Genomic DNA, 14,649 nt, shown 5'->3' with positions numbered 1-14,649 from the left:
AGAGTGTTAAAATGGATAGTATCTAAAGCTTAATTCAGAGCGAGATATTGGAAGTTTGAATCTCAACAATTTCAACTTCACTTCATAAAAGCAAGTAACTTATCACTGGTCAGTTGACACCGCCATCACCACTCCCACTAAAATCAAAAAATACTGAAAGAATTCTAAAAGAAGGGGAGAGTCACAAAACCTTTCTGTGCTCTTGGAATATTTTCCTAAAATCATTTGTTGTTAGTATTTGTAAGTATGCTGTAGTTTTATTGGAAGCAGATGTTTTTACCATACACAGTTGGGTCATCCCAAGAATGAAAATTTAAGCAAAATCAATAGATTCAATTTCCATGTTCTAGAGTAACTATACTGAAATGCTTCTTGTAATGGATTTTACTGGCAAGGATACACCATTTTTCTAGTAACAGATTTAATATTCTGGAATCATTAAAACACAGTGAAGAGATGAAGAGGCAAAGAAACATAGGTCAGGAAATTCAGAAAGCAAAGAGCTGTGGCCCAGTAGGCTGCGGTGCTGTGTAACCTAATCAAGGGCCAAAGGTTCCCAACAATTCCGTATGAAATGCAGCCCACACATCAGAAATTATCTGCAATGGGGTTTTAAACACGTCCTTATCTAAGAGAGCACTTCTTATTTAATTGATAATCAACCACATCCAGAACAAAGAAGAAATGATTAAAGGGAAACATATTTCCCCTGAGCAATACTACTAGGAAAACAAATTCAAAACGACATGAGAACATATTTAAGCTTCAGACTTGTAATCTAAATCTAATTTTAAAAAACAAATTCATATTGACCTCACAGGGAGAATTCATTAGGATGTTCTTCATTAATTCAGGCATGTAGGACTTGAATTTTTACTCCTCTAAAACTGCATGTTCAATCTTAAGAAAGAGTGATCTGTTTTGCTTCCCAAACAGATCACAAGTAAGTGGGGTTGTTGCTGTTTTTATTTTATATTAATTTTTTCCTTCACAGGTACTCACCAAAATGGCAAGTCATTTTAACTACTCAGTGTTGAAAGTGCCTCATACCATGCTGTCATAAAGCTTTAGGCACAAGAAAAGACTCTCTCCTTGTTAGCGTTGCTAATCCTCTCCCTCCCTCCCTGTCTCCATTCTCTAGTAGAGAGATATCTAGTCAATGTATTACAAAGGGCAGCAGACTGGGAAATAACAAGCATACTGCCTGCAGCCTTAAGCACATCTTCTTGCAATGTCATAAAAAATGGCATCAATCTCTCAACTAAAGCCAAAAATTATTTTAGAAATAATATCAAAAAGTCAGAATATGGAAAACTCCTGAGCACAGAGATGGAATCACAAATTTCTGCTCAAAGGAGATAACTTAAATTTGAATAGCAGTTTCTTCTCAACTAAATTCCATCCGTGCCTTACTTTATGAGCTTCAGGTATGCATATTCTTTAGGCTGTAATTGTCCATAGTGGAATCCCTAGGCTCACCTCAAAATGGAATACAATTTTAACTATTGTATTTGGTAGTTTTCTAATAAATTATTTAGTTTTCATTTATTGAGTATATAAAAATGTATATGAACACGAAAGACACAAATCTAGGTGTTTGCAGTATTACTGAAAACTGGAAAATGATATTAGGCTAGAAGTAGTTGGTAGACAGAGACTTCCTGCCCATTTCTTTTGTTTACTGAGTAAACTTACTTTATTATTGAAAATAAATATATTTGCATATACCTTCTAAAAAATAAATGATGTATTATTAAATTTAACATGACTTATTTCCTTATTGCCTATACAACAGAAAGAGTGGTAGAATTCTAGCTTGGTATCCATAGGAATGACTGACATGCCTTATAGAAAGTCAAATTTCTCATTTCTCAGTCTTTTACATAAAATAAGGTCATTTATGATAAATCTTATACATCTACCTGTATACTTTAATCATCTCTAGGTTACTTCAGACATCTAAGACTATGTAAATGCTTTGTAAATGGTGATTCTAATGTATATAGTTAATTATAATAAGAAAATATGTATATATTCTATTCAGATACAATTTTCTTCAGAACTTATTTTACCTGACTGGTTGACTACATAATCCTTAAACCTTTGAATATGAATTGCCATTTTAAAATTATAAATGTTTTATTTATAAGATAGTAGATACTTTTTTCTGTAAAGTGTTTTCTATTCTAATTATTTTTATTATATTAGATAAATGATTATGTCATATAAGATACTTTTTAATAATAGATACAAATAAACATATAGATGTTAGGAAAGGATTAAATTAAGTAAACCTCCGTAATTGTATTCTAAACTGTGGTATTATTATATAATTTATGTTAATGAGTGAGCTTTGCAAGATTCACTCTGTTGATTATCTGGATACTTTCAATAATAAACTGCAATATTTGAAATGACTAGATAACTTTAACTTTGCCATATAATTATCATCAAAAATACTACAAAGTATAAGGCACATGTGTGTTCTTTCTGCAAACATGATAAAATTCCTATTCCAGATGAAAATGTATGGAAAAGAACTTACCTATAGGCAAAAGTATAGCACTACCAGTGGACATAGAAGTAAAGCTTGTTCTGCCTAACTACAGCTTTGGGTTTTCTGACACTTGGTCACAGCTCACAGTAATGATAGAAATTCAGTTTCATCGGTAGCCTTGCAAAATGCACTATGTCTTTGAATATGTGGCTGTGTGCCTGATAACACATATGATATGCACACATGATATGCATCAACAGAAAGTTGATGTTAGATCAAGCCAAAAATGTACATAAAACATTGGGAATGAAGTGGGAAATTTGTATTCTGAAAGTTAAGAATATTTTGGCATATACATTACCTTTAAAATTAATTTGTAGTAAATTAAAAAATAAAACTCTCCTTTTCAACTGGTGAAAATGGATCATAATCTTTTAAGGGAACTATTTAAGGGAAATTATTTAAGGGAGAGATGAAGATTTTATATAGACTCTGTATGTATGTGTAAGTGTGGACACAAACCTGAGTTTTAAATTTTAATTTAAAATCTCCAAATCAGAGACACGAATAACAAGTCACATTAAATTTTACCCATTTAAAGCATTACATTTGGCTCCAATTTCCATTCATTTCCTCACAGGAAGTAAGGCAACCTTTTCTCTATTTCTGGCATAAGGAAAGCAAGGCAAATAAATATAACAGTGATTTATACCTTGCCAGAATATACTTCTATATATTTTTCAGCACAGCAAACAGCTCGATATAACCATCTTCTCCAATGACTAGGCCTTTTCATATACACACAGTAAAGTACTCAAAGGGGAATCAAGTCTCTGAAATACATTCAAATGATTCGGTACTGAGATTTTACAATAACATGGTGAACTAAAACTTCTCCCTATGTTCTTTCCTGCCTTCCACTCAGTTGGACCAGCTATGGCTAACCTCACTGTGTTCAGATTATCTGTATCACGTCCAGAACATACTCAGAGATCAGAATATATTTATCACTTGCGTCCACTTCACATGATTGTGATGCCATGCTCCATCAACTACTAAAATTCATATGAATTGGATTCTGACTTGCCTCTAGGAATTCATATTAGAGTGATGTGCAAAGATTTTTAAAGTAGTGAATAAAAAGCCTCTAATAGTTTCCGATAACAGAAATCTTACCTAAGATGATCAGCAAATGGTTGTCTATAAAGACACAAGAAGTCAGGGAACTAGTTTCTCTGGCAGTTTTTCAGACTGACTATGAAGTACTTTTCTCTACACCCACAGGGTATGTGGTAGTCAAGTCTCTCTTTCCTATACAGGCTACTTTAGTGCGTCAGTTTTTCATTTGGCAAAACCTATACTGCCCACAATGTAAAATTAGTATAACTGATAGATTTTTACATAGGAATTCATTGCCAATGGCTCACTAAACTCATATACATATAATAAAGCAACAGAAACCCTGATTTCACACATTATTGATATTCTCACTTTGACTCCACACACAAAACTCTTCCTGAAATACCAATAGAGCTGAGGTAGAAGTAGTAGCAAATCACTACTATTTTTCCTTTAAAAAACTAAGATGCATATTTCTGCATGGCAAAGGCACAGTCACAGGAATGCCACCATCTAACAAGTAAAATTCGGACCACAGAGAAGAAAGCTAGCAGATGAAGAAATTGCTCACCTGGAGGAAGCGGATCAACAGACTGAAGTCTAGTAGTGATGGTGTGTAGGGTGAGGATAGCAAAGGAAAGCAAAGTCGGGAATGCTTGAAAAATAAAATATTTTTAGTTAACAAATAGAAAGACCAAGTGGGACAAAAAGGGCCAACTGAATCACGAATCCTTCCTTATCAATTTGATTTTTTAAAAATTAAATTCCAGAGAGTAATCAATTCCAAAAAGCTATGGATACTGACAATTCCTGTTTCATAAGATGGAGCCACCCCAGGAAAAAAAAATTACTTTATAGGAGATTTCCATTTAAATGAGATGGAAACAGTGCCAAGTAACTGCAAGGCTCTCTATCAATGGAACCCTTATCAGCATGATGATACGTCCATTCATTGAGCTAAATAGGTTTCTACCTGAGTGAACAGAAGATGTAAACCAGCATATGACCAAAATTAAAGCTCAAAACTATTTTCTAATACATCCACAGATCAAGGCTTGTTCAAATTGTTCACTGCATTTTACTATTAGTTACACAATTCAGACTGTTTGAAGTTCAAATCAATAATATCCATAATTAACTTTTTAAGGATCAATTAATACTCAAGAGTGTATTTGTTTTAGAATAGCTATCTATCAATAAATTTATGTGTACTCTGAAATATATAAGAATATGTTTATGTATAGCTTCTAATATACATTTTATATTGCAATGAATATTGTTTTCATCCAATATATATTCTCATACTATACAATACTTATGTTAAATTACATATGTATAAATTTTGAATGTAACTTTTAGTTAAAGGTGAAAAAGGTTAACAATACAAGTTTAGAGAAACACAACAATTTTTTTCTTCTTGAAATTTTTGCTTTTCATTTTATGAGCCTCTGACATAGGTATATCATGGGCATGTATAATTGACCTACTCCCTAGAATAAAGAAAAAGCAACATTTTATTTTGCATTTGTATTACTGAAATGTGCAATGAATAAGTAGAATTAATTGCTGCCTAAAAGTCCTTCCAACAACAACAAAAAAGTAAAAATAAATGGCTGTTGGTGAGCAAAGGTAGCTTCATTTTTTCTTTAACAATCTCATTTTCTTAGTTTCATGGCAAATTCCACATCTTTTGTTTCCCCTTGCCTGGAATGAGAATATGCAGCCTGGGAGGTAATGAAGGTTGAGAAGTTACTAAGGGCTCTAACATTTTTTTTTCACTATTGCCCCACACATATTTCTATCTCCTGCCAGCTTCCCTTGTAATTTATGTATTTTTACTATTCTTAAAGCACAACTCCAACAACAGATGGAACATCTGAGAAAGTCTGCCTCATGAACATGTGTAAATGTAATATTCATCACAGAAAATGAATCACAGAACCTGCAGAATACAGGCTATCTCAAAGTATCCTCACGACAGTGGCCACTTTAGCATCCTCGAAAGACATCAGTTCTTGTCACAAACAGAAAAAAAAATGTGTGTATCTAGTAACATTGATTAATATTGTTATTAGACATAGTATCATTTCTGTTTATGATTCACTTTCCTTATATTTCAATTCTACCAACCAATAAAAGAACTTCTTTTCTAACTGACAACTCATCGGTCAATATTTAATGCATTTTAGATATAGCCAAACTACTGTATAGTTTCACAATAGTACAGATAGAGCCATATCAAGTATAGATGGATGTTAATTAGAAAAACTCAGTAAGTTTATAAGTGTTCTGTGAGTTGAAACAAATCCTCCAAATTCCATCTAGTATTAGCACATAGGAACTTATTTATAAATAGAGTCTTTGAGGATGAAATCACCAGAGATGAAGTCATACTGAATTACAGTTGATCTAATACAGAAATTGTTATATGAAGATGAAGCAGGGACATAGAGATAAGCAGGGAGATCTCAATAGGACCCTGGCTGCAGACATTAGAAGTGGGTTTGATATTACTGATAACCATCAGAAACTAGGAAGAAATAATGAAGACTGCCTGCAAGAGAAGGGTGCAACTAGATCCTTTATTTTGTATGTGTTGTTTCGGAATCTGTGAGATCTCACCAGCTTTTGTTTAAAACTACAGTCACAAGTATCTTACGACAGCAGCCCTTGCAAACTAATACTGCCTATTCAAAAGAAAACATCCAGTCATAAAATAAAGAAAGATGAAAAAATATATAGACAGAGGAGAATGGGACAAATGAAAAATTGGCCACTGCAAACGTAAAACATGAGAAGTTAGCCAAGTACACATCTTTTATCCCAGCACTCAGGAGGCAGAGGCAGGTTGATCTCTGTGAGTTCGAGTCCAGCCTGGTCTACAAGAGCTACTTTCCAGGACAGGCTCCAAAGCTGTAGAGAAACCCTGTCTCAGAAAAAAACAAAAACAAAAACAAAAGCAAAACAAACAAAGAAAAAGAAACAAAACAAAAAACAATCATGAGAAGTTAAAGTTGCTTTCATTGTTGTTTTCCATGCAATGAGTCCTAATTCCATATGGCCAGAGTTAAGAATATATGCTGCCGACTACAAAACTTGGCAAGCATCCAGAGAATTAATCTTTTTTTCTTGAACTCTAAAAGTTCCTTGAATTACAGATAAATTTATGATCATTTGACTTAGGATTCTTTGACCTTATAAGAATGGAAAAACTGGCATGAATCGGGTAGAAAATGCCATATTTTCTACATTTTCATTGTCTTTCAGATAATAAAACAAGATTTGATGTCATCTTGAAGACTCACAGTTACCTCTTAACAAGTTGATAACTGGAAATCCTTGGCAGCAGGTAACAATGCTGCTTAGCATGGATGAACAGTATGCTGGGAGAATGAAGTTCATGTTCACAGCTATTGCCATTTTAGGATGGACTCAGAAGGTTCAACCCCAGGGAAAGTCAAGGAGGCAATATAGAATTATTTTTTAAAATGTCTATAATTAGCTGCTTTTGCTATTTTATAAATGTTCTGAAGATTTTCTTTTCCTCTGCTGTTGTGTTTGAATTTTATGGACATTATAGCATATTTGTAGTTCCACAGGAACTTTACTTAAGATGTCTCTTTGTCCTTTATTATTAAACAAAATTTGTACCTAAAGGTCTTTTCACATCTCTGTATGAACATTTTAATTATCAGCAACTATAAAACCCTTATCCTCGAAGCAGTTTTTTATTATATTTTTGTAGTGTTCTTCCTAGCTCTCATCTCCTCCCAGATCCTGCCCTCTTACATACCCAACTTCATGATCTTGTTCTCTCTTTAAAAAGAAAAACAGACTGGTGATGGTGGCATACACCTTTAATCCCAGCACTCAGGAGGCAGAGAATGTCAGGCAGGCAGGTCAGTCTGGTCTACAAATGTTCCAACACAGACTCCAAAACTACAGAGAAACCCTGTCTCGAAAAACAAAAACAAAAACAAACAAACAAAAAAACAAACAAAAAAAGGAAGGAAGGAAGGAAGGGAGGAAGGAAGGAAGAAAGAAAGAAAGAAAGAGATTAAAAGAAAATGACGAAAGCCACTAAACAATGGAGTCCATTTGGTTTTGCCTAATTTCTCCAAGGTATATCTCTTGGCCTGTAGTAGAGTTAACATTACCCAGTGTTACCCAGTTAAGAATGGTGATTTCCCCTATGAATCACAATTACCTTCTTGGCTAAGATTAGGTTTTTTGTGTCCACATTCCATTCTCTATACTGGGATTTTGTCACAGTCTCAGTGGGTCTGCCCAGTTTAGAATGGAATATGCTATTTCTTTAAAATGGCCCAATAACCATAGATAAGCTAATTTATTATATAGACTGTCTCTTTTATGGTTTATTTATAAATACATTACTATAGATTTTTTTTTCCTCAAGTATACTGTGCTTGATTAGATGCTGTGAAAAGGAAGAAAATGGAATGTCAAAAAAGTTTTTACTTTTTCGAGACAGGGTTTCTCTGTGGTTTTGGAGCCTGTACTGGAACTAGCTCTTGTAGACCAGGCTGGTCTGGAACTCACAGAGATCCGCCTGGCTCTGCCTCCCAAGTGCTGGGATTAAAGGCGTGCGCCACCACCGCCCGGCCACAAAAGTCTTGAAACGAAGCAATATTATATGAAATCTGGGGGAAATTGTAAGGATGGTGTTGCTGAATGTGGGAGGAGGAATAAGAGAGCGTATAGGTGACTGCAAGCAGAATACATAACATACATATACGAGAGTGTCAAGGAATGCATTTAACATTTAAAAGTTGAGTAAAATCTTTCTAGCTTTTGTGAACTGCAATCAGCTATATTATTATTACCTTGGGTACAGTGTTCACCTGCCCTACTAATTCAAAGACAGAGTGAGGACCAATTATCAGTCTATCAAGTTATATAATACTCAACAAAACAATTGAACCAAAGGTGTTTTCAAGGTAACAACAGTATTTAAATGTTTGTTTGTTTGTTATCTTAAGTGTATGTGTATGTGCTTGGGTAAGTTTGTATAAGTTTGTATGCAGCATTAGGATACGGAATCCTGAAAAGGACAGAGTAGGACAGCATCAGAACTTTTAGTATTGTAGTTGCAGGCAACTATGAGGCACCATTTGGTTGCTGGGGATTGAACCTGGGTCCTCTGCAAAAGCAGTCAATTCTCTCTTAACTTCTGGTCAATCTCTAGTGTCCCACCAATAATATTTATTACATGGATGCAATAAAATATGACTTTCTGTTTAATGTTACTGCTCACAGTAGACCGTGTCTACTGTGTGATACCAGTTTCCTTATGTGATAACTCAAAGCCCATTTTAGTATAGTTTAGTAAGTTAGCCCTGCAACTTCATTTCAAATAATGTTTTCTGAGGATTCAGTTCATATCTCTGTTTTAATAGTTTGCAAATATGGATTGAGTCACTGGGGCCAAGTTTTATAGTAAATAATGGCTATTAAAATTATTTCTAATATTTTCCTTTTAATCACTATGATGACCCACATATAATGGAAAGTTAGAGTTTAAAAAAATTACATTATAGTAACTATAATCAAAAGGAACATGTTTGATAAGCTTTTGGTTTTCTATAGATTTTTCTTGCCGACTAGGCTGCCTTAGTTATCAGATTTCTTGATCTGTTTTGTTTTCTAGACAGTCAGGAAGGCGTAAAAGCCATGCTATCCTTAATATTCCTGACAATGGCTACAAGGTAGGAAGAAATCTCTAAAATCCCTTAATTTTTCTATCAAAACAAAATGTTATATTGATAAGTTCACATTGGGTTGTGATCAAGTTTTAAAGACTAGGAACTTATATAACTACATTCTCATTCATTTAGTCTTGAATTCAGCAAACAGGTTTTTATGGATATAATTAAATCCTACAAAGTCAGAAAAAGGTCTTATCTGAAGTTCTCTATGTGGATTTTTCTAACTACACAGCAATAGTAATAGCTGTAAATGGGAAAAGGATACATCAACAGTCATAATAAGACAAGAAGCAAAGCTTATAGATTAGTTTACAAAAGCAGGGTAAAGCAGAACGGTTTTGGTGCATGTGTTTAATCCCAGCACTGGGAGGCAGAGGTAGTAGGACCTTTGTGAGTTTGAGGCCAGCCTGCTCTACAAAGTGAGTTCCAGGACATCCAGGGTATATTACTCAGAGAAACCCTGTCCTAAAAAATAAAAATGCAAACAAAACAAAACAAAAAATACAAAAGCATAGTAAGCTTAGTCAGTTGTTAAATTAGAATGCTAATTAGCTCAAGTTAATTAAGTACTAATAACAGAGTGCAAAAAAAATACATAAGGAGGTCAGGTAGAAAACTATTAGACTCTCACTTCTCAGTAACACCTGTGATTTTCTTATAGTGTATGATACACTTTCATCAACTCAACAATACATTTCTCTTCCCTTCTTATACCTCTACTTTACTCTCTTTATGTGTACCCTACACTTGATTTTCTTTTCTTTCACAATTAGGAACCATCACCTGGATTTTATTAGCCTGACCGAAGAACTTTTGTATCCACCAAAACCAAAGGCATTTTCCTCCATTAAGACCTCATTTTAAGTCCACCAACAGAAAGTTACTATAATGCTGGGCCTAAAAGCACACTGATTAAACTATACGTTAAATTGTTAGTTTTAAAAAACTTTTGGATACCATTGGGCTTTGAATTTGGTGCTCACGAGTCACCTGAAGGTCGAAGATACTTCTGCTTTCACATGCAGATGCATTTAATGCCATTGATTTCTTGCAGTACGTAAAAGGGACTCAAGACTTTAGTAGCCACTTTCTGTGCTTAAGCTAAAATGTTCAATCCTAGGACTTAGATTTTAAAAATTCTGAGTAAACAAAATTTAGCAGCAACGTTAGAGAAAGGCAGGTTGAATTTAACTGGCTTCAAAATTTTACCTGGTGGAATGTGTTCTTGATGGAATTCCCAAAGCTCTGTATTGCTTCATTTTCTTATCTATAAACTGGGAGATTCATTCTCATTTGCTTGTCTTGAAGACAAAGTGCAGCCAGCTGTGCCAAGCCCTCAGGTTGGAATTCAGTGAAATGTAGTATTAAGCTACCATGCTAAAGCAAAGTTGGCATGTCAATGCAAGTGCAGTGTAATTCAGACAAACTCCAGCTAAATGTGGGACATTTGTGATGTCATTTGTTTCGTGCCTCTAGCTCTATTTTTGTTATTGTTGCTTACTAATTTTATTTTGCTCATTTAACATAAGCATACAATGTGCAATATGCATAGTTTTTGGGTACTGTTTAATTTATAACCAAAAGAAATGGGAATATATAAGTGACCTTTGTTACTTCTGTTTCATATCTGTAATGAATAGAATTGGATATGGAATATCATTGATCATCTCTCATCATGAGTTTCTATTTTTGTTCCTAAATGTATGTATGTTTGTTTTATATGAATGAATGTTGACCTGTATGTCCAATGGTGCACCATGTAGGTGCCTGGTGCATGTGGAGTCCAGAAAAGGGCATCAGTTTCCCTAAGAACTGAAGTTTCAGGTGCTTGTGAGCCACCATATATGTGCTAGGAATTGAACTGGGTCCTCTTCAAGAGCAGCAAATTCTTTTAACTATTGAGTCATCTCTCCAGTCCTCATGGTTTTTTCTCAGAAGACTATTTACAGAGCTACCTTCCTCTACATTTTCTTTTGGAAAATTATTAAAAGAAAGAATGTAGTAATTTCTCTTAATTGTCAAAATTATTGAAAAGAAAGCAATGGATCTGATAAGGGACACCCTAACTTTAGAATATGAGGAAATTTAGAATATGTGTCAATTTATACTATGGGGGTAATTGTTCCACTCTCCCTCTGTAATATATGGAACATAAAATAGTGAGGAGAAAAACTAATGTTCTAAAAATAAAATTTGGTAAAGCATAAAAGACAATGATACATGCTCTCCAACAACTTTTTAGTAAGCTATATTTGGATTTAAAATATATATGCCAGAAGACCTTAGTTTTGAAAGAGAATAATGAAGAAAGTGTATTTTGGCTTAACATAATACTAATCATCTACATATCATTCATTAAAACTCAATGAAATGACAAAGATAAAAAGGACATCTTATTTACTTTTCAAATGAAATTTTTGGATCAACTTCTATCTTCAGAATTGTTCGCACTGAGCTGTTCTAGCCTAGCTTCTTCGAGTTTCCATAAACACAATGGATTTCCCACAAAAAGAATGATATTTGTAGTTATGGATTTGTTTTATGTTTTTTCTCACGTGCTTGAATAATATTGACATAACTCCAAACAAAGGAGATTTGGGGAATATTCATTTAGACAATCTAGCTTTTCCATTCTCTCAAAACTTGATTGGGGGAGGGGGAGGGAAATGGGAGGCGGTGGTGGGGAAGAGACAGAAATCTTTAATAAATAAATAAATTAAAAAAAAACACATATAGACAACTGGTCTTCTTCCCTTGAAAGTATGGTTTTTTTTGAATCACCAAAATGAGTGTGAGATTGTTTTTGTTTATCAATGAGAGGCAACTTTTGATGTCATATAATAATAGGAGGTCCATCTTTCAGATAAAAATATTGATATTCATGTCAGTTAGTGACAAAACAAAACTTATTCTGCCAAAGCATCTCTTCCTTATCTACCATCAATCTATATACATTCCCTTTGTTTCTCTTTGGTGCAGTCATCTAGAACAAGATGAGTGCATAAGGTTTTGTACTACCCAGTAAAATATCAGAAGTTAGGAGTTACTAGTGAAAAGCATGCCTAAATAATAGGTACACAACTATTCTACGGTGACTGTAATACATGGTAATTTTTAAAACATGAAAGGACAAACAATTTCAATGCTTATTAACAACCTTAATTTGATATGAAGATGTCATTAAAAAAACAGGTTTCATTTGAGACTAGTAATCTAAATATAATGGGCAATAAAATGAAAATTTATGAATAACAAAATAAAATCTTAACTTTTTATAATTGAAAATAATTAGAAAATTAATTAACTAATGTTTCCATCTTGGTACTTATAAAATGTAAAAAGAACACCTTTATTGATTTTTATGGGTAGCACAGATAACCCACAAACAAAGTCAATGACATGGTACAAAGAACAATACAAAATATTAAGCTAATCATATATTTTAAAATAAATTTTAAAATTATAAAATGAAGCAATAAAACTCTGTCTTGAAGAATCTAATCAATAGATGAACAGTAATGTGCAGCAAAAATTAAAACTGAGGAAAAGACATTAGATTCAGAATGAAAACATTAAATATGCAAAGCCTGAAATTAAACACTTGTAATGAAAAGGAAACTACACGTGCCAATGGGGAAAGAATGCCTATGGTACACACTGAATAACCAAAGAAAGACAGATCAATAATCAAAATTACACAAAGAGCTGAGAGAACACGCTCTTAAAGGCAGGAAATTATTCCATCTCCCCCACCCCTAATTTAGAAAAGACAAAACAGAGGTATGGATTGTTTTATATGCACAAACTTTAAAACACAAATCAATGGAACATAATGGAAGTTTATACAAACTTCCAAATGTCTCTTTGACACAACGTCAATGCCTTCAAGGGAATGCACCCACATAACAGTAACACAGACTGAAGTCATTCAGATTTACCACAGCTAGTAATTATCTAGGACACTGAAAGATCCTGGCTACAGCTAATCTAATAATTCTGCCATTATCTCTAATACTTCAGATCCTTGCCTGGAGCTAAACACTTGTCAGGATGCAGTTCTGTTTACATGTAACTGAACCTGATTTGGGGGAGAGATGTCAAGGCTAGTAGAATTACCTACTTTTTTTTTTTTTAACTTTATACCTGCACTAATGGTTCACTGATGTATTATTCTCATGGTCTATGTGATGCGATGCTAAATTTCTCTTTCTTCCTTCCTTATGAATATTTCTGACTGCTCATTCAAGTTTTAAGCTCCAAACACCTGCTTTACCAATGTGTATAGCATTACCCCTGATTTTCATATCTCTAGAGTATAACATCATCGCTGACCTTCATATCTCTTTGGCTTAAATAAATCCATCTCATTGTGGGAGAGGGTATGTAGGGGAATTCTTAGTGGGTTTCAGTGTGCACTGATTTCTGTGTAATCGGTAAATTCACTTTACTACATAGGATTCAAAGTATGTAATTGAAAACCATCATCGTGTGCTTTTCTGTTTTTCAGTAATACAAACACAGGAAGCTGTCAAAAGTTCATAATATTGGGTTTCCAGGAAAATGAAGTAGTAGCAGAATGATTCTGTGAACTTCTGTATACAAGTATTTGAACTCTGGTTTCCTTTAAGCGGAAATTAGCATGATAGACTTCTTGGCCTCAGTTTCCCCATATGCTCAAGAGGACAGTTTTACCCCCATAATATTTTCTCAGGAATATTATTTAAAATCAGCGCATGAAAAACAAACATTCAGTTAAAAACAAAGCAGTTAGCAAATTCTAGATCCTTCTAAACAGTCTCTTCATAGGCATGCATGTGTGTGTGTATGTGTGTGTGTGTGTGCGTGTGTACACAGGCAGCCATTTCAATCAACACAGAACGTTTTCATTTAGGACAATATGAAGTGTGACATATTTAGAAAAATTACACTTTGATAAAATATTTGTGTACAATATCCCACCCAAATATCATCAAATCTACAAAGAGATCTGTACCTCAAAGTGTGAAACGGTCTCCTAGAATAGCCACTGAAGAATAGCTAGGATGCTGAAATATGTCTTAATATATTTGCAAAAAAAATGATGAAAACAGGAATTAGAGTTCTGGACTATTTGACACAGAGGCAATTTCAATTTATATAACACAAGCCCCATAATAGGAGCTCATGTACTCTGGATTCTTTAATCCTATTCTAACTTTCTTTGTAACCCTCACCATAATCATTTCTGCTTGGAGCTGCAAGGTGTTCAAGGATTGTACTGTATTTCAATACCCTACTTTTCCAAGAATAACTGACTTTGGCCTGAAG

The 14,649-nt window shown here is 33.9% G+C and overlaps 1 protein-coding gene across 4 annotated transcripts in view; it reads right to left on the bottom strand.

The window, feature by feature from the left end:
- The window catches only part of Pcdh17 (protocadherin 17), a 93,252-nt gene that overhangs the window by 14,769 nt on the left and 63,834 nt on the right, over window positions 1-14,649 (bottom strand). For 3 of the 4 annotated variants that reach the window (XM_041664899.1, XM_041664916.1, XM_041664908.1), the window contains one exon: window positions 4,188-4,271. The exons of the other annotated variant lie outside the window; for it this stretch is intronic. In XM_041664899.1, the coding sequence (XP_041520833.1) occupies window positions 4,188-4,271 (84 nt within the window). The remainder of the gene's footprint in view (window positions 1-4,187; window positions 4,272-14,649) is intronic. 4 annotated transcript variants of the gene reach the window in all.

This window comes from Microtus oregoni, unplaced genomic scaffold (assembly GCF_018167655.1).
Source record: "Microtus oregoni isolate MIOR12 unplaced genomic scaffold, Mior012 000001F_ref0000356, whole genome shotgun sequence".
Classification (NCBI taxonomy): domain Eukaryota; kingdom Metazoa; phylum Chordata; class Mammalia; order Rodentia; family Cricetidae; genus Microtus; species Microtus oregoni.
This window is presented reverse-complemented; position numbering and strand designations above follow the sequence as displayed.